Source organism: Kuraishia capsulata, genomic scaffold (assembly GCF_000576695.1).
Source record: "Kuraishia capsulata CBS 1993 genomic scaffold, Kuraishia_capsulata_scaffold_1, whole genome shotgun sequence".
In the NCBI taxonomy this organism is placed as follows: Eukaryota; Fungi; Ascomycota; class Pichiomycetes; order Pichiales; family Pichiaceae; genus Kuraishia; species Kuraishia capsulata.
Genome location: NW_019172950.1, coordinates 806432 through 825625, shown reverse-complemented (window position 1 = coordinate 825625; position 19194 = coordinate 806432). Strand labels below are relative to the sequence as shown.

The window sequence follows — 19194 nt, the reverse complement described above, 5'->3', positions numbered from 1 at the left end:
TGTTTGCGTTTATTCAGTGTGGATTTTTCAAGAATCACACTAGACCCTACACTTTACTACTACTCCACGCAATGCACTCTCCGATCTCTTTGAAAAAACTTAGCCAAGTTTTCAACCTCAAATCCGAAAAATCAATGAGATCCCATCAAGAAACTTCTGATGATGCACTTCTCGGATCAGTTACCCAGAATGTTTACCTTCCGGACAATTCAACAGATAACATGAGACGTTCAGGAATGGATTATGTGGAGCCCATAATTAGTCCAGACACTACTATGGCTCCAAATGACGAAATGGCGATCATGGAAAACCAACAACCCTACTCTTCTCAAATGTCAGCCATGAGTTCTACAATTTCGAAGACAATAAAGCACGGAAGTGCTGATAAGTTTGTTGGGTTGGCTGCTGGTTGCTTTTGGGGCACGGAGCACATCTACCGTCGTAAGTTTGGCGATAAGATCACTGATTACAAAGTGGGTTATGCCAATGGAGTCACTGCCAACCCAGATTACAAAGCTGTGTGCAATGGTGACACCAACCACGCCGAGACACTTCAAATTTCGTACGATCCAGCAAAGGTTTCCTTCAAGGAACTGATTGAGTTTTTTTTCGTGATTCACGATCCCACCACTTTGAATTCTCAAGGACCAGACGTGGGTACCCAATACAGATCGGCCATCTTTACCCACTCTGAGTCAGATTTGAATGAAGCAAGGGAAATTAGAGATGCTATGCAATCCAAATGGTATCCTAAGCACAAAATTGTGACTCAAATCGAGCCAATCGAGTCTTTCTGGGACGCTGAAGAGTACCACCAGTTGTACCTGGACAAAAATCCAAACGGCTACCACTGTCCTTCTCACTTTATAAGAACGACTCCAAAGGAGTAATATTGTTCGTTTTATGCAATATCAATGTACATTTTTGGCTATATTTGTAAGCTTGTGCTACTTGCCATCCATTAAAAAACGGTTCTTTGAGCCCAAGCTGAGCCGCACACGCTCCTTTGAACCATACCCAGGTTTATTTCAGACTATGTACTGGTCGTCTGGACATGGAAGAGATCAAGCAATCAGTCCACAACAAACGTCACAAAACAATTGTCATCAAACATGGGAATATGTCTATCGTGTTTATATCCAGTGGAAGAAGAATATAATGAGGAGACGTCGCCTTTGCTGCCTTCTCAAGTCGACGACTCTGAGGATACAGTGAGGAGGAATAAGGAGCTCGAGACCATAGTAACCAACACAAATGAGCTGCTGATTGACATAACGAGCTTTTTGAACTCATCCAATGGTGATGGAAGAGATGTCTCGATATCCAGTTCAGGGCTGCTGAATGCTGGTGGAAAATTGCCGGTTTCCAGAGCAGCCGACGTTGGTGAGACGAACATTTACAACCCGCAATCGGTCTCCCAAGAGCAAAGAAGGAGCCTGGAAAAGATACATGCAAAGGCTAAGAGTCTAGTTATGGAGAGTGTGGCAATCAACTCGAGTAATGTGGGTGCTTTGATAGCGGATTTTTCATGAGGAGTTGGGCAGATGCCGGTGGATAACTGAAGTCTTGTGGTGATGGAGAGTCATTGAACGGTATAGAAAATATTTTAGTGGTGAAATCAGCCATCGCAAACCTAAAGCTGATATTGTACTTTCCCACATGAGCTGGTGCCTTGTATTGGCTACAATAGAATGACAGTTAAGACAATTCCTTCCATTAAAGACAGTGGTGTTTAATCTTGTATAAGTAATGACAGAAATCAGCTGGACAATATTTCTTTCAATGACTATATAAGCGATTTAAGGAATACTTTTCTACCAACAGTTGAGTTGAATAGTTTATCTTGATAATGACAATATGATACATTTTACACTCCCCTTCTCATTGCGCTACATTGATCCAGATCATTACCGTCTCGTTGATCATGTTCTCTGGATTCGTTGGATTAGTAGCTGACCTTGGAGGAAGCTTTCCATTTTCGTCCAATCCAACGACAGGAGGAACAGAGCATGTGAACTGAACCGAGTTCAGACCGGTTCCCAGCTTGACCTCAAACTTGGTTTTGAGAACCTCATCTGAGTCCGTGTAGGTCACTGAGGGCGAAGGCGTCACTTTCTCACCGTTTACCAGGAGAGTGGAGGTGTATTTGCGTTTCAGCAGTGACTCGTTCAGTGTGGTCAATATAGTCACAGTTCCAGCCATTGATGGGACATTGATGGAATAGTTCCTTGAGCCTAAAGAATCATCATTCTGTCCCAGCGATGGGAATAGAAACTCAAAGTATTGCGGAATCGTGTTTTCAGGCTGCTGTTGCTGGGAATTGTAGTATGGATTGGGAGTGATGAGGGTTTTCAGAGTTGAAATCGATAAGTCCTGAATATAGGTCTGGGAAGAGTTCTTGCTCTTGTGGTGTCTATAGGTGAACTGTTCCTTTTCAGGTTCTGGCTCTGGAGTAGGTTCTTGCTCTATGACCTCTTCAATCTCCACTTCCTCTTGCTGTTCTTCGAGTAGTCTCTTTGGCTTGCGACCTCTCTTCTTCTTTGGAGTAATTTCTGGCTCGACAGATTCCGACTCGTCCTTAATCTTTTTCAAATTGAGAGTGATCTTAGGCAATGCTGCACTGGGTTTTCTACCTGGCTTCAGCTTGATCTTGATGTGGCTTGGCTCATCTTCAGCTTCTTCCTCAATCTCGCTTTTGAATTCTCTCAAACTCTCCACAAAGTGCTCCTTTAGGATTGTCGCGTCCTGGAAAATCAGACTTTCTTCCTCGTTGTAGGTAAAGGAGTTCTGGAATATCAAGTTCACATCTCTCTCAAAAACATCCACTCCTTCCAATCCTTCGCTGTACTTCCCAGAATCCAGATTGTCCAACACGGTGTTGAAAGCCATGGCTTCCTCAATCACAGTGTAGTAATCTGGATATAACTCACCATCAACTTCTTCCATAAAAGGGCCCGCAATCTTTCCGCGCTTAGGAATTTTGAAGTCAATCAGCTCCTTTAAAATTTTCTCCAGTTTGGAGGAATAATCGTCTATCACTTTTACCGGTTTGGGCTTTCTTCCTCTCTTGGCTGGTGTCTTGACTGGCTCCTCGTCATCCTCCACAGTGTGGGACTCCCCTTCAAGAAGTTGTTTCACCTGATCATCCACAAACTCGAGAATCTTCTTCGCGTCCAGCGCAATATCACTTTCGGGATCATTGTAGAAGTTAGCATTATTCGCCATAAGCTCAACATCTTGTAAAAATTGGTTGGCATCAAGGTACTTTTTGGAAGCGATTTTGCTCCTGATCTCGTGAATTGAAATCGGATTTTCTATCAGTTGGTAATAGTCAGGATAAAGCTTGTTCGAGGGCAGCTTGTTGAAATCCTTGGAGATAAGGTTGTTGTTATCATCTCTCAGGTTCGCGATTAACTGCACCGTAGAATTTAAAAATTGTTGAAGCTGTTCTTTGTCTATTTCGGAGCGAACCCTTTTCACCGTTGGAGACGAGTTGGCACTCGATCCTTTCCGTTTTGATGGCATGATTCACCGAGACGAATTGCTGGAGCTAATTGTGTGATGTTTTAAAAGCCAAATCTTTGAATTCGCCAAAAGATGCGAACATCGAAGAAAGTGTGCAAAGTAGTGCGACAGCTACTGACACGTGACTTGGTGGCAGAATAAGGACCCTGTGTTGAGGACTATGTAGAAGGACATAATGGCTGCCGATAAATCTCACATGATAACTCCGCCGAGAGAAAAATCCGAGAGCATATCAAAGATAATAGCTACTAAGTGACACCTGTGAAAATCGCCATATAATGCCATAATTCCACTCAATTATCTGGGCAGAGGGATGTCCTCACGTTCTTTCAAAGCGCCTCACAAAGTCACTCGTAAATTCTCTTTCAACTAAGTTGAACCCACTATCCGAAAATCAAATGCCAGAGTACTCTCTCGTGAGCACAGGCCTCTCCAGCGGGATTGGAGCTTTTGCCAGAACCTACATCGACAAAAACAGCGAGAAATTTCATCACGTACTGGTTTGTCGCGATCCTGGCAAGGTAGTGAAGAAGGCCAACCTCACCACAGTGAAGTGTAATCTATCTTCCGTAGCAAGCACCAAACAGGCTCTTGAAGAAATCGAAAGATTGGTCCAAGAAGGAAAAATACCACCAATTAAAGTTGTTCTCTTCAATGCTGGTGTCTCTCATATGACTCGCACTACCAGCTCAAAGGATGGGTTCGAGGAAACGTTCCATGTGAACGTGATCTCACCTTATCTCTTTGCCAGGCAGCTGATTCCATCGCTGGAAAATTCCACAGAAGGCAGGTTTTCTGTCACCGGAAGTAACACCCATTTTGGCGACTAGGAGCATACCCGCATTATGGCCCCTAAACCTTATTGGGAGGACTCCAATTTAGACTGTTTGACGAAGCCAGGTGCCAACCCTGCAGACCAGAATCCAGAGTCCCGTGAAGCAGGATTGCGCGCTTATTCCACCAGTAAGCTGGCGCTAGTGTATCTGTTTCCTGAGGTAGCAAGAAGACATCCTCGGGTCAAGTTTTTGGTATACAGTCCCGGGTTTGTGCCTGGAACAGGACTAAGCAGAGATGCTGCCTCGATTCTCAGATTGTTAATAGTAGTCTTGTGTTCAGACTTTTAGGATGGAGCATTACTCCGGACAGAGCTGGTTTTCTAATGGCGAAAACGGTCTTTGATGATACACTCTATGAGCGGGTTGATAATGTGGCCTACTGCGATCTGGGGGAGATTATCAAGTCTTCTGATGAGTCGTACAACGTGAACAGAGAGAAGCAGCTATTTGATTTGTTGGAGAAGATTGTTTGAGTGAGGAAAGGTGGAGAGTTCTGGATGTTTGTATCTTACAGCTATCGTTTAGAGATTGTAATAAACTTAAGCGGTGTGAACTTGAAGTCTCTCAAAGTTACTGTAATAATATGATGGAACTACAAGCATAACGTTGGCCCTTTACTTTAGAATGTGGCCATCACTAATTAGAGACCCTCCAACTACGTAAGAAGGATCATGGTCCGTTAAATTTAAAAAGGCCCTGTTCTGAAATACTACATGCAGGGGCGCTAAGCACAACTTATTCAATTCTGCACCAATTGAAATAACAATCTGGGCAATATCGTGTTACAATGAAACGAAAATGTGCACGGATTTGCACATCTGTGCGATATTCGCTTGAGGCGTGTGCACTGCAGATAGCCGCACATACATTGTGGAGGCCTCGTTTCATTTCCGGGGTTGGGTGGTGAAATGAAATTCGGAGAAACCTAATATTTTTGGATACTGCGTTCATATTAGTCGAAAAATTAAAATCGAACCCCCTATAAAAATGTTCATTGCAGAAGTTAATATATCCGTATTCAGCCAAATAACACAATTCATTGGAAGTCCACTTTAGGCCTTATCGCATCACCTTGCAGCCTTAACCATATCGCATCAAATATTTCCCAAACTTAACACAGTTTGGTCCAAAAAGTACAAAGACGACCATTTGTCCACATTTATTTAATTAAAACTCATTTTAAATTTTGGCAAGTTTCTTCTTGGTTAATTCTGTCCCTTCCTAGCATTTACTCTCTTTCTTCAACCATCAGAGATCTGTATCTGCGTCAATATCAATCGAACTCCAGAACCAATCGCTTGGCCTTTATGAACCGTATCTAGAGATAGTTTATGGTTATTACAAGCGTGATAAATTTTGCTTGAGCACATTGTTTTGAGGGTTCATCTGCCGTTGTTGTTCTTATAGACATTTTGAACGGGAACGCTATCTTCAACCCTCCTCATGCAGGGACCTCCCACTTATGCCGAAGCACATAGGCCTTGGGTGAGCACTAAAGCGGAGAAGTTCTACCCGATAGGCAACAAGCGACATCCTTTCGTGAATAAGCTGGTACTTTTAAATTCGCCTTTTCCTCTGCTGGGGTTCAAAATAGCCCTTGCTGGGAGCACCTCTGAGAGACAGTTGAAGTCTCGGGATTTGTATATGAAGTGTTGGACTGGGAGAACTGAAAAGGTCTCTTCTGTCAATTTACTTCAGTATGATCAGGACCTGCGACTGTTTGAGTTTTGCCCTATGAGTCAGCGCGGTTCTGAAAGTATCGGCGAAGCTAATGCGCATAGCAAAGGCCAAGTGAACCAAGTCTCAGTTGACCAAAATTGGCGACTAAAGAGTGAAATACATGACGAGGCCAACGAGGTCTTCAAACAGGTCAACTGTCAAGCAATAACCAAGTATACAGCCAAATATCGCGATAGGGAATGCTTTTTTGGTTTGGATCCCGATCTCAATGTCTGGGCTCTGGATGTATGCAAGAACGACGAAGACAAACTGGTATGTGGGACTCTACGACAGATACCCGTGATACAAAAGACCCAAACTTCCACATTCAGACTCACCAAAAAAGCCAGAAGTCCCACTGGTCTGGTAAAATACGGCGCAATTGTGATTCCAGACTACGATACCAGAGAGGCTCGCATATACTTGTATGGTGGATACGATGCGGCTCAGCACAAATTCTGCAGCGAGATATGGCGATTTGACTGCACATCAGGAAAATGGAAAGAGCAAGCCTATAAAGACACAAAGCTGGGCTCTTTAATCAATCCAGTCTTGAATATATTCACACTTCAGACTGGTTCAAGAGTAATGACGATATTTGGTGGTGAGTACATGGACTCGAAGGAACACAAAGTGACCAACTCCAACCGAATAAGTTTTGTTAACCTCTCGACAATGAAGACTTATTTTCTTGATGGCTCCACGTTTGGAATGGCAAACCACATGAGTATGAAGAGGCTCAACCACGATATTGTCTTGCTTCCCAACTTCAAGTTCTTATATGTCTCGGGGGAGTTTGGTACTAGCGACGAAAATCCACCAAAATACGACGATCTCAAAAATTTCCCTATTGGATATTGCTACGAGCTGGATATCAACAAAGCGATCACCATAGACCCTCTTTTCAGGCAATTGACGCGGTAGATAGAGGAAAAGAGGAGATGTGAACATTTGGAAATTTTCCAAGAATTCGAAAAAATCTGGAAAACGAGAATTAGGTAGAAATTGATTTCTACATAAAACCTTTAACTATAATAATCCTAAATTAAAGCCATTACAAAGGAATATTGAAAGGTCGACAGAAATAGCATGGTAAATTGAATCACTTCTTATCGGAGTACTCTGGAGAAACCTCAACAACTTCCTCTTTTTCATCGGTCTGAGCAGTCTCAGCAGAGTTGTTGATCTGGCTGGCCAAAGAGCCATCTCCGAGCTGACTGATGTCAAAACCAGTGGAAGCAAGATACTCTAAGAATTTGACGTCTTCGGCAGCCATGGCATCCTGGTCCACAGCTGGAAGAAAGAAAAGAGCCAAGACACCGGCGAAAATGGCCAGGGTAGAGGCAGTCCAAAATGGAGCTTGCAAACCAGGAGTAGTATCAGCTCCACCAGCATCTGCTTCAATGATTGGGAACAGGTAAGTTCCAACGAAGGCACCGATCTTACCGGTGGCAGCAGCAATACCGTAGTATTGACCTCTGATGGGGGTAGCCGATGTCTTGGAAGCCAACAGTCCAATGTTGTCACCTGGACCGAACTCACCGAAGGTCAAGAAAATACCATAGACAACAACAAAACCAGCAATGTGTTTCTTGAGACTTTCAAGGCACCCAGCCATGATATACCCGATAATGGCCTGCAGGAAAACACCAACGGCTAGACACAGTCTGGGTCCGATGTAGTCAGCTGCCAGAGCACCCAAAAAGGCACCTGGAATGTAGAAAAGGTTGATAACCACGTTCCATCCAAAAGTCTTGTACAGATCACCATCTGGAATAATTTCAGCAAGAATGGTGGAAGAGTAGATACCAAAGGCATAGACGGAGAAATCATAGATCCACCAGATAACAGCAACGATGATGAGTCTAAACCAGTAGAACTTGATGATGGCTCCGTAAGGAACCCTGACTCCCTTGAAGTTAGTCTTAGTGAAAGCTTCACCTTCCTTGAATTTAAGACGCATCAAGAAAAGAGACAGTGGTGGAATGGCACCGAGACCAAGAGTGACTCTCCAGACGGGAGTCAGATGGTTGGGACCGCAGATCCACAGCATCACCATTGGAACGAACGCAGAAACCACGAATCCCATGTCAATCATGAAGTTAGTGAACCAAGCAAAATATCTGTTTCTGTGACCAGCTGGCAAGAGGGCAGATGCCTCGGCACAGGCAGCCGAACCAGTAGGGTACTCTGCTCCGATACCAACACCAAGGAAGAAACGGTAGGCAGTGAGGGCTGCAAACAATCCGCCGGCGGAACCACCGGCTCCCCAGGAACCTGAACATAGAATGGCGAATACAATCAAAATCGCCGAGGAAATGAGCATTCCCGTCTTACGCGACATGTAATCGGACAAAACACCGAAGGTGAGTTGGCCCAGCACGGTACCAGCAAAGGCGATAGAGCTGACATTGTTGATGGCTCTGGATTTCTTGTATTCGGCACCATATAGCAGGGACAGACAGGTTGAGGCTGTGGAAATCGAGTTATTAACATAACCATCAGAAAAAAGACCTGCACCAGCTGTGAAAATAGGCCACAGATTTTTGGCTTTGACTGACGACTCAGTCTCAACGATCTGAGTAGGGACGTATGGAGCACGGCCTGAAAGAGAACCCACCGAAGTCAGTTCCGGGTCAGTCTCATTTGTGGTTTTGGCCCAAGTGATTTCCTTCTTAGCACGAGGAACCCAGCCGATGACGGCGTCCGAGAAGGACTTTGGAAGATCTCTGGATGCCATCTGCTTTATGAGTAAATGTCAGAAATGGGAGTGGCTGGAACTGGTCTGAAAAGAGCAGAACAAGATGCTTTTAAACTGGACAATAAGCAAAAATATTTATCTCACAACCGAAAAAGAACTCAAAAGAAGCCCAAAAGAAGCCCAAAAGCGAAAACTTGCAATCGATACGCGGTGGGAAGAGGTATTTGACTCCGGTGCCGTGCAGAACTGATATGGGGGTGGGGAGCAAAAGATAAGAACTTTCTATCTGCCCTTAGTTGCTTCCAGATCGCGGTTCCCATGGACAAATAGGAAGGCAGAGAATTCTATATCTAAGATTGGTCCTGGTCGGAAAAATACACAGAATGGGTGTTCAAAAAAATTGTCTTTAGCAGTTAACCCAAGGTCTCATTTGAAACAGTCCAGTGGGACCCCTTTCACTGCGTCTTCTACATGCGTTTTTCCACACTAATAATTCTACAGACATTCAATGCCGCTCAACGTGCGAACAATAACCATTAAGGCCCACGTGAATGCGTTTAAACCGCAAAGCTTCTTCTTGAAACGTTTCTGTTTATGTAGTTAACGTGGTGATCAAAATTAACTTACACCCGTCAGGAACACGTTCCTGATAGCCGTATGTATTAGCCCACATGGCTCAGCAAACCAACGGTTAGCCAATAGCACCTCGAAAGCCTTGACTCTGTTGCAGTGCTTATTTTGTTGGCCAGAACCGGAAATGGCGCACAATAGGTTGAGCCTGCCAACAAGGATTTTTCCGGCACGCCGTTTTACAGTGGCTGCTAGTACGAAATTACAATTAGCGTTTTTCTGCTCCTGACGTTGTGTCAAAAGGCTCGCATCCTTTTTTTTCTTTATCACAAAACGTATCTACGAGCTTATCGCTCGATTAACTTAAACGGTAATCTATTCCATGATTAACCAAGGCCCCCAACTTGTTCCGTTGTGGGCCAAACTGTCGCAAAAAAGGCTGCAAAAAAGCCTTGACGATGGGCTCATGCCGTCCCAATTTGGCAACTAATTCCAGAGCCTCGGCGTTCGTGCATTGCAGCTGGAAAAACCTAAATTGTCAGATTGGGATCCGAGAAGATATGTGTGTGGTACACGCAAAGTTCAAGCCTCTCTCCCTTTTTTTGAGTTCCGTTTGCTGGGTTTGGCCTGTATTCTGTGCCATACATGGACAGACGCAGAAATGGAGCCTCCAAGAGCTTTGTGGACGAATTTTGTTGCTTCAGACTTATCAGCTTGAAAATTCTCGTAGTCTCTGACCAACCATGAACCACTAGTTTGTGCAGCTTTTTTAAGCGAAAGCCGCACGAAGGATACTCCTGATGTTTTGCACGACCTTTTGTTTTCATTCACAAAGGTGGTATTTTTCTTGGGTTTTCGAACCCGTGTAAGAGATATGACAGTTGTATTCTATAGAAAGATTTCTGTACATCTGGTTCATCGTGCATTCAATCCCTTTCCCAATCTCCAACACGAGGTGGCATTCACCATAGTCCCGCCTTTCTTCTATGTTCCGGCCTCGTAGTGATTGGGGATTTGACGGGCCAATCGACCCCGCTCGACTTATATCAGAAAGGATCAAACGCTATCTCCCTGATATCTTCAGAAAAAGAAGTACAGACGAAGTCTTCCTCGGTTCATTCTCAACCCTCAAGCCAGTGCTAACTTTAACAATTTCTATCCTTTAGCCCCCGCACTACCGAAGCTTCCCCACATCCGAGAAGGTCATCTTCACATGGTCACTACGGAAGATTCACCTGCTCCGTATATATGTGATGTGACCAGCAGGTTGCGAGTACCGAGGTTAAGTTCAAAATCAGATATAGTCTCCCATCATTCCTGTATCTCCGAAAAAGTTTTCTCATTGTTCATTCCTTAAAATCCATGATCAGGACACTTGCGAGAAGTCGCCTTTCCAAACCTCTCTTTGTGAAGATGCCTGTTATCGATCCCCCAAGACAACTGTCTTCAACCAGCACCCGAAAAGGTGATCTTTTCAAATATCAAGCTGAATTACCATCGTTGCCTGTTCCAGATTTGCAACACACGAAAGATCTTTATTTGCGCTCTATTGCCCCACTCTACCCCGGTGGTACTGAAGATGCTGCCTATGTGAAGTATGCCGAGAAGGTGAATGATTTCTTCAAACAAGACGGAGATGCCACTAATCTTCAGCTACGTTTACAAAATTTGGCCTCTGGAGAACGTAATTGGCTCTCCACATGGTGGAACAATTATGCCTACCTGGAATATCGCGACCCTGTCTCGCCCTTCGTTTCCTACTTCTTTAGTCATAGAGACGTGAATTCGGAGATTTGCAAGGACCAGCTGCTGAAAGCGGCTGCTTTGACCTCTGAAATCGTGAAGTTTAGAGAGAAGATCGAAACGGAAACCTTGGCTCCGGAATTAGTCAGGGGAAAGCCTTTTTGTATGGAGAGCTTCAAGTGGATGTTCAACAATTCGAGAATCCCACTTCCACAAAGAGACGGAAGCGTCAAATTTGACTCATCTGAGCACAGATATCTGACTGTTCTATGTCAGGACAGAATCTACAAGGTTTATCACCACGACGTTGAAGGAAATGTGCTCAGTCCAGCCGAGATTCACCATCAACTTTACGAGGTTCTGATCGATGCTAGATCCAAGCCAAAAGTTGTTTCTCCACTGGGAATTCTGACCTCTGCAAACAGAGACGTTTGGGCCACTGCATACGCTGAATTGCAGAAATCGCCTGTCAATTTAGCATCTTTAGAAACTATCCATGCTTCTTCGTTTGTGCTTTGCCTAGATGACAATGTTCCTGTCACCATTGTTGAAAAGTCTAGAAACGCCTGGCATGGAAATGGCACCAACAGATGGTTTGACAAACCTGTGGAGATTTTTGTTGCTCGGAACGGTAGCTCCGGTTTCTTGGGGGAGCATTCCCTCATGGATGGAACTCCTACTCTGAGTATGAACGACCATGTTGCTTCTACCGTCGCAAAGATGAAGCTTGAAGAGTTCGGCGGTGAATCCCAAGGCCGTGTGCAACACTGGGAGGAGTTGAACTTCGACATCACTCCAGCAACCCAGACATCTATTACAGCTCAAGTTTCTGAATTCCACAAAACCGTGAATGGACTGGACATCAACGTGTGGCAATATCCTGGGTTGGGAAAGAGTCTCATCAAACAGTTCAAATGCTCCCCCGATGCTTTCATCCAAATGTTGATTCAGTTGGCCTACTACAAGATGACGGGAATCTCAAGACCAACCTACGAAAGTGCTTCCACTCGCAGGTTCTTTGGGGGTAGAACCGAAGCATGTCGTTCTGTATCCCTGGAATCTCTTGAATTCGTCAGAGCATGGGAAGACCCTTCCATTCCCGCTTCGGTAAAGGTCGCTAAATTCAGAGCTGCTGTCGACAGTCACGTCTCGTATATCACCCAGGCTTCTAATGGTCAAGGTGTCGATCGTCATCTTTTTGGTCTGAAACAGCTCTACCAGCCGGGTGAGTCAATCCATGAGATATTCACTGATCCAATGTACTCCTACTCCTCCCATTGGTACCTCTCCACGTCCCAACTGTCTTCTGAGTGGTTCAACGGATACGGATGGTCTCCAGTTGTTCCGGACGGATTTGGTTTGGCTTACATGCTGAACAACGAGTGGATGCATGTGAACATCACCGTCTTCAAAGACAACAGCTTGGGGCTGAGAGCTGATGCTATGGCCTACTATCTGTCGCGCGCGGCGGATGAGCTTAAAGAGCTGTTGTCCAAGGAAATTCCAATCAAGGCCAAACTTTAGATCAAACAAAATATACTTTTGCGTATTATATTTCGCTCAAAAAAGATCATCAGATGTTTTAATCGTAATATAGCAACAGATTATGTCATCATTATCTTTTTTCTCTGAGCCGCACCCGAGGTCGTGTTCTTTCTAAGAGTAAGAGTCCAAGACCCGAAGGCCGATGCTTGAGACGCGTCGCATCACTTTATTTTGTTTCTTTGAAACAGCGCAATATATTACTTTCATTGCTGGTACCAAATGTCATTCGGAGGAAGTCGGATGAGTTCTCGGAAATCCTTGGCGATACGCGATCCTGCCACCCAGGAAAAGGTGGATCTTCTGAACAGGCTCAACATCGACACAGTGATACTGATGCGTGAAATCAACCAGGATCTCGTGGATATCAATAACATCATAAGAAAATCGCTGATGCCTGTGATCGAGAAATATGGCGAAAATTGTGAAAGCATACGGGATAGTGTTGAAATCTGGAAACATTTCTTTGAGGCCAGCGCAAATGTTGATCTTGAAGGTTTTGTGGATGATGAATCCCAGCGTATATTGGCAGATTCGAACACGCACGTGTTCGATGTTGGAAGAAAGAGCCTCGGAGCATCGACTCCTAATAGAATCGATACCAGTCCGTTGAAAGCGGAAACCACATTGTCTCCTGTGAAGAGAGCAACTGGTTTGGACATCACCACCGGAGACCTCTTCAACCTGTCGAAAGAAATGCACCGGGTTTCTCCAAACAAGGCTTTCAGGGTTCAGATAACACACGACAGATCTCTTCGTCAGATAAATGATACAAATACGCCTGCAAGAGCGCTGAAAAAGAGCAAGATCCACGATGATGACGCAGGTGATAACGATTTTGATGACTCGCCTTCCCTGCACCCACCAGTTCTTGAATCGGAAATGCAATACTCGCCGATAAGAAAAAAACCAGGCATTTACAACAAGTTCTCGGATCCCTTGACTTTGCCTAATCTCAAATTCGGAAATGGTAATCCTGATAACTCGGACTCCTACTCTACCTCTCTAACCCAGCAACCCGTGCTCAGCGAGTATGGAAGACTACAGACTCTACAGAATATCACTGACGGTCATAGCCAGTCAATCGACCCTATCGCACCTACTTTGACTGCGATAAGCATGAACGCACTGAGCGCAGTACCCGAAGAGACCTCCGAGTTGGCGCCTCCCAAGCTCGCGTTTGAAGATGAGGAAAATCCGTTTAAGGAATAACCTCACTGGAGGTTTGTTTATGTGGTGTTAACTTGGGTTATATATTTGCGCTGTCTGTTATTTCAATGTATATTAGTTCTTCAAATCTGTAAACCTGGCCATGCATGAGCCGCACCACTGGTGGTCCTTAGGATGTGGCACCGTCGTGGCACTGCGAAAAAAATTAAATTTCTTACACTTCTAAAAATTTCAAAGTGAAAAGTTAATCTTGAACTATACAGCGTATCACAAGCAAACGAAATGGTAAAGAAGGCTATTGACTCGAGAATCCCGGCACTGATCCGTAACGGGGTTCAGGAGAAACAGCGTAGTTTCTTTTTCATCGTCGGAGACAAGTCGAGGAACCAGCTGCCAAACTTGCACTATCTCATGATGAATGCTGACCTGAAGATGAATAAGAGCATACTTTGGGCTTACAAAAAGAAATTGTTGGGGTTCACATCTAATAGAAAGAAGAGAGAACAGAAGATTAAAAAAGACGTCAAGAGAGGCGTGAGGGAGGCTAATGACCAGGATCCATTTGAAGCGTTCATCTCAAACCAGCACATCAGATACACATACTATAAAGAAACTGAGAAGATTCTGGGTAACACCTACGGTATGTGCATATTGCAAGATTTTGAAGGTCTCACTCCAAACTTGCTTGCTAGAACTATCGAGACCGTCGAGGGTGGTGGAATCGTGGTGATTCTACTCAAGTCGTTGACCTCTCTGAAGCAGCTCTACACTATGACCATGGATGTACATTCGAGGTATAGAACTGAAGCCCACAACGATGTTGTTGCCAGATTTAACGAGAGATTTTTACTTTCGTTGGGCTCTTGTGAAAACTGTCTGGTTGTCGATGACGAATTGAACGTGCTGCCAATTTCTGGAGGTAAGAACGTCAAGCCGCTTCCTCCCATAGACGAGACTGAGCTTACCCCCAAGCAGCAGGAATTGGCTGATCTTAAGGAAAGTCTTGCGGACACCCAGCCTGCTGGATCGCTTGTGGCAATGGCAAAAACCGTTAACCAGGCCGAGGCCATTTTGAAATTCATCGACGTGATCTGTGAGAAGACCTTGAGAAACACTGTTGCCCTTACTGCAGGAAGAGGACGTGGTAAGTCTGCGGCACTAGGAATTGCCATAGCAGCAGCAGTGTCACAGGATTACTCCAACATATTCGTGACATCGCCTTCTCCAGAGAATTTGAAGACGCTGTTTGAGTTCATCTTCAAAGGGTTTGATGCTATGGGCTATGTGGAGCACCAAGACTATGACATTATCCAGTCCACCAATCCCGATTTCAACAAGGCAATTGTCAGAGTGGACATCAAGAGGGGACATCGTCAAACCATCCAATATATATCTCCCAACGATCACCATGTTCTTGGCCAAGCTGAACTGGTGATCATCGATGAGGCAGCCGCAATCCCATTGCCTGTGGTCAAGAAGCTGTTGGGACCATACCTCGTTTTCATGGCTTCTACAATCAACGGTTATGAAGGAACTGGAAGGTCTCTTTCGTTGAAACTGATCCAACAATTGAGAGAACAGTCCAATGGATTCTCGTCTGGTAATAGCCAGACCAAGCATGTCTCAAGAGACGAGTCCAAGGACCTTGACGTTGAAATTCGCTCCAGAAGCTTGACCGAGATCACTTTGGACGAACCAATCAGATACGCTCCTGGCGACCCAGTTGAAAAATGGCTTAACAAGCTGTTGTGTCTGGATGCCACGCTCACCAAGAACGCCAAATTCGCAACCAAAGGAACCCCACATCCTTCCCAATGCAACTTGTTCTATGTGAACAGGGATACTTTGTTCTCGTACCACCCTGTTTCGGAAGCCTTTTTGCAGAAGATGATGTCTCTCTACGTTGCCTCTCATTACAAGAATTCCCCCAACGATCTTCAGTTGATGTCTGATGCTCCAGCTCACCAGCTGTATGTGTTGCTTCCACCAATTGCCGAGAACGACAATCGAATCCCCGATCCTCTGTGTGTTGTCCAGGTCGCTCTTGAAGGAGAAATCTCCAAAGAAAGTGTCAAGCAGAGTCTGAACCGCGGAGTCAGAGCAGTGGGTGATCTCATTCCATGGCTAATCTCTCAGCAGTTCCAGGATGACGAGTTTCCCTCTTTGTCCGGAGCCAGAGTTGTGCGGATCGCAACCAACCCCGACTATGTGGGGATGGGTTACGGCTCAAGAGCCCTAGAACTGTTGGAAGACTATTTCGAAGGAAAGTTCACGGATGTTTCTGAGACCAACGACCTCACCGATGACAAGTTCTCTTTGAAGAGAATGAGCGATTCCGAATTGGAGAATGCCTCGTTGAAGGACGAGATCAAGGCCAGAGATGCCAAGTCATTACCGCCTCTTTTGCTCAAATTGAGTGAAAAACCTCCATATTACCTCGATTATATGGGAGTATCTTATGGGTTAACCAATCAGCTTCACAAGTTCTGGAAGAAATCGGGTTATGTTCCGGTATATTTACGCCAGACTGTCAATGACCTTACTGGTGAACATACGTGTGTGATGCTCAAAACTTTGGAAAACAGAAATGACGTGTGGCTCAAAGAGTTTGCTAAGGATTTCCGCAAGAGATTCATTTCTTTGCTTTCTTATAACTTTAGCAAATTCAGCGTGATCCAATCGTTGACCGTCATAGAAAGCACAAAAGCTGAGGCGGATGTCAATCCGTTCACCAAGGACGAATTGGACCAATCCTTGTCTCCATTTGATCTTAAGAGATTAGACTCATATGCAAACAACCTGGTTGATTACCATGTCATAGTGGATATGTTGCCATATATTGCACACTCTTTCTTCATGGGCAGAATTTCGTCTGATGTGACGCTTTCGTCTGTGCAAACTGCGGTTTTGCTTGGGATAGGGTTGCAGCACAAGGAGATTGGTGAGATTGCCAATGAGCTGAATCTGCCTTCTACCCAGGCCATGGCAATGTTTGGCAAGATTGTGCGCAAAATATCTACCTATTTCCGTTCTGTTTTGTCCAAGACTATTGAGCAGACCATGCCTGACATGGACGTCGACGATGCTGTGAAGGAGATGAATGGTGAGCTAGAAGATATCAAGGGCATTGAAGAGATCGAGGCCGAACTTGAAGAGGAGCTGAATCAAGGCGGATCTGAGGTTCTTCGTGAAATGAGAGAGAAGCAGAAGGAACTTATCAACTCGCTGAATCTCAACAGATATGCCATTGATGATAATGGTGATTGGGACAGCAACACGAAGTCTCTAGAGAAAGCGGCCAAGGGTAAAGGAACAGTGAGTTTGAAGAACGACAAAAAGAAGAGAAAGCAGGAGGATGCTACGAAGATTTACGAGGAGGAAATGAAGGCTGCGGACAACATGAAGAAGCACAAGAAGTCCAAAAAGTAGGTTGTATAAAGTTAAAGTCGTGATTTTACGATCGAAGCCTGTCTATCTGTTTAAGAAGCATATTATGCAATTTCTAAAGAGTAATGTGAGGTCGAGGAGCAGATCATATACTGTCCAAAGTGATGTCTCCAATCTTTCTCGTGATCGCTTTAATCACACTGGACACCAGCTGATCAACGTTAGTATCGTTCTCATTCTGAAATTGTTGAATTTCACTCGTTGCTATTACTCCTCCTGTTTCTTTCACATGGGTTTCTAAATCTGCGGTATCTTTCTTAAACAAATGCTTGTGGTTCAGAAAGTACTCCGCCCACACAAAGTTGTCGAAGTAATTTGGTGGATCCACCCAGAACCCGGCAATCGTATTATAACCATGACGAGCAGCTCTGCGATCTTTGAGTGTTTGGTATTTGGCGGTGAAAAAAAACTTTGCATCCAATAAATCAAGAACTTCCGTGTTGTTGAATAGCAGAAACCCATCCAAAATCACGATTCTGACATTGTCCAAACCGTTGGTCTTTTCCTGTTCAGAAACAAATGTTTTCATTGCTTCCACGAAATTCTCGTCCAGACTGAACTTTTTGTGGTCGTCTAGTTCCAGCGAATCAACGTGATACACGGTTTCCGGATCGGCCTTGATCTCCTTTAGAGTATGTATCAGCTTGGGGAAGTCCACGGCATCCGCAGAATCCCAATTGGACTCACCACGAGCCTCGTCATACGGAATCTTGTCGTCTGGATAATAGAAATCGTCTTGATGTATCAACACTGAGTTTGGTAGCAGCGAATTGACAAGTCTTGCAACAGTCTGTAGAACGGTTTGTTAGTCTTGTTATCGTAAAGAACTGGTGGACTCTCTGCTTACCGTCTTCCCTGAGCTCGAAGCACCACTTATTCCAACCAAAAACGTCCTTTTTGAAGTCATGAATCCTTTGGCCCTGTCTATACCATGCCAACTGGCTAGTGAAAATGCTGGTAAAAGTGCTTATCTACTGATATCGAAATGTAATCTTTCCCTAATGCTTAATCTTTCGGGTAGTGTCCTGGATCAAAGTCGATGAGTCGTGAGCGAAATCAAAAACGCTCAACTACCCATTCCTATCACAATAGCCTTTGACGATTTTTCAGCCGGTGTTTCTTTCAATCTAGATATCAATACTGTACACAATAACCATGTCCGGTGACATAATCAACGCAAATCCAACGGTGTTGGATGTGAGCCAGTTGCCAACAAGGAGAGAGAAATACACGAAGGAATCGGCCAAGGGTGGCCAATCTGATATCCTATTACTAAACAACCTGTTATCATTATCTCTTCTCACTCCCTCTGGTGATTTGAATGAGAACAAAGCCGGTCAAGTAACACCACCTGAGCTGACTGATGATGAGACTGAGGCTGAAGAAGAAGAAGCTGAGGATCCTATAGACGCACAAGAGATCTACGATCTGATCTCTTCGATATCGGATCCTGAACATCCTTTGACTCTGGGCCAGCTTGCTGTTGTGAATCTGAACGATATAACAGTGACAGACCCCAGAGATCCTACCAAGATCGGCGAGGTTCTCATAAAGATCACTCCAACCATCACGCATTGCTCTCTAGCCACACTGATTGGACTCGGGATACGAGTGAGATTGGAAAGGAGTTTGCCACCAAGACTGCGCATCAAGATTTTGCTCAAGGAGGGGTCTCATCAGAGTGAGAATCAGGTGAACAAGCAGCTGAACGACAAGGAAAGGGTGTGTGCGGCATGTGAGAACGAACAACTGTTGAAAGTGATAACCCATATGCTCAGCACGTGCATCTAAGAAAGGATATTGTCATGGTGGATAGGATGTACGATTACGCATAAGCTGATTTAGTTTAAACGCATTTTTTGGGATAAATATTGTAATATCGAGGTAGTTCTGTGGCCAGGTTCGAATGCTGCGGTCGCGTACGAGCAAAAGCAAGTAAAA

At 44.6% G+C, this 19194-nt stretch overlaps 12 protein-coding genes across 12 annotated transcripts; 9 read left to right on the top strand and 3 right to left on the bottom strand.

Annotated features, from left to right (window-relative positions):
- Positions 1-71: 71 nt before the first annotated feature.
- KUCA_T00000442001 (uncharacterized protein) lies at positions 72-890 on the top strand (the record flags this gene model as incomplete). The annotated part of the gene is made up of 1 exon (XM_022604982.1): positions 72-890. One exon carries the CDS (start codon positions 72-74, stop codon positions 888-890), a length of 819 nt encoding a protein of 272 aa, XP_022456496.1.
- A 222-nt stretch (positions 891-1112) lies between these two features.
- KUCA_T00000441001 (uncharacterized protein) lies at positions 1113-1532 on the top strand (the record flags this gene model as incomplete). The annotated part of the gene is made up of 1 exon (XM_022604981.1): positions 1113-1532. The coding sequence occupies one exon, from the start codon at positions 1113-1115 to the stop codon at positions 1530-1532; it is 420 nt and encodes a 139-aa protein (XP_022456495.1).
- Positions 1533-1881: 349 nt separating this feature from the next.
- On the bottom strand, positions 1882-3525 carry KUCA_T00000440001 (uncharacterized protein; the record flags this gene model as incomplete). The annotated part of the gene is made up of 1 exon (XM_022604980.1): positions 1882-3525. The coding sequence occupies one exon, from the start codon at positions 3523-3525 to the stop codon at positions 1882-1884; it is 1644 nt and encodes a 547-aa protein (XP_022456494.1).
- Positions 3526-3923: 398 nt separating this feature from the next.
- KUCA_T00000439001 (uncharacterized protein) lies at positions 3924-4355 on the top strand (the record flags this gene model as incomplete). The annotated part of the gene is made up of 1 exon (XM_022604979.1): positions 3924-4355. One exon carries the CDS (start codon positions 3924-3926, stop codon positions 4353-4355), a length of 432 nt encoding a protein of 143 aa, XP_022456493.1.
- A 15-nt stretch (positions 4356-4370) lies between these two features.
- KUCA_T00000438001 (uncharacterized protein) lies at positions 4371-4704 on the top strand (the record flags this gene model as incomplete). The annotated part of the gene is made up of 2 exons (XM_022604978.1): positions 4371-4618; positions 4674-4704. The coding sequence occupies 2 exons, from the start codon at positions 4371-4373 to the stop codon at positions 4702-4704; spliced, it is 279 nt and encodes a 92-aa protein (XP_022456492.1).
- A 1100-nt stretch (positions 4705-5804) lies between these two features.
- Positions 5805-7004, top strand: KUCA_T00000437001 (uncharacterized protein; the record flags this gene model as incomplete). Its single annotated transcript, XM_022604977.1, has 1 exon — positions 5805-7004. The coding sequence occupies one exon, from the start codon at positions 5805-5807 to the stop codon at positions 7002-7004; it is 1200 nt and encodes a 399-aa protein (XP_022456491.1).
- Positions 7005-7182: 178 nt separating this feature from the next.
- On the bottom strand, positions 7183-8820 carry KUCA_T00000436001 (uncharacterized protein; the record flags this gene model as incomplete). Its single annotated transcript, XM_022604976.1, has 1 exon — positions 7183-8820. The coding sequence occupies one exon, from the start codon at positions 8818-8820 to the stop codon at positions 7183-7185; it is 1638 nt and encodes a 545-aa protein (XP_022456490.1).
- Positions 8821-10713: 1893 nt separating this feature from the next.
- KUCA_T00000435001 (uncharacterized protein) lies at positions 10714-12618 on the top strand (the record flags this gene model as incomplete). Its single annotated transcript, XM_022604975.1, has 1 exon — positions 10714-12618. One exon carries the CDS (start codon positions 10714-10716, stop codon positions 12616-12618), a length of 1905 nt encoding a protein of 634 aa, XP_022456489.1.
- A 240-nt stretch (positions 12619-12858) lies between these two features.
- KUCA_T00000434001 (uncharacterized protein) lies at positions 12859-13848 on the top strand (the record flags this gene model as incomplete). The annotated part of the gene is made up of 1 exon (XM_022604973.1): positions 12859-13848. One exon carries the CDS (start codon positions 12859-12861, stop codon positions 13846-13848), a length of 990 nt encoding a protein of 329 aa, XP_022456488.1.
- A 240-nt stretch (positions 13849-14088) lies between these two features.
- Positions 14089-17235, top strand: KUCA_T00000433001 (uncharacterized protein; the record flags this gene model as incomplete). The annotated part of the gene is made up of 1 exon (XM_022604972.1): positions 14089-17235. One exon carries the CDS (start codon positions 14089-14091, stop codon positions 17233-17235), a length of 3147 nt encoding a protein of 1048 aa, XP_022456487.1.
- A 103-nt stretch (positions 17236-17338) lies between these two features.
- On the bottom strand, positions 17339-18160 carry KUCA_T00000432001 (uncharacterized protein; the record flags this gene model as incomplete). The annotated part of the gene is made up of 2 exons (XM_022604971.1): positions 17339-18043; positions 18101-18160. The coding sequence occupies 2 exons, from the start codon at positions 18158-18160 to the stop codon at positions 17339-17341; spliced, it is 765 nt and encodes a 254-aa protein (XP_022456486.1).
- Positions 18161-18408: 248 nt separating this feature from the next.
- Positions 18409-19044, top strand: KUCA_T00000431001 (uncharacterized protein; the record flags this gene model as incomplete). The annotated part of the gene is made up of 1 exon (XM_022604970.1): positions 18409-19044. The coding sequence occupies one exon, from the start codon at positions 18409-18411 to the stop codon at positions 19042-19044; it is 636 nt and encodes a 211-aa protein (XP_022456485.1).
- Between the last annotated feature and the right edge of the window lie 150 nt (positions 19045-19194).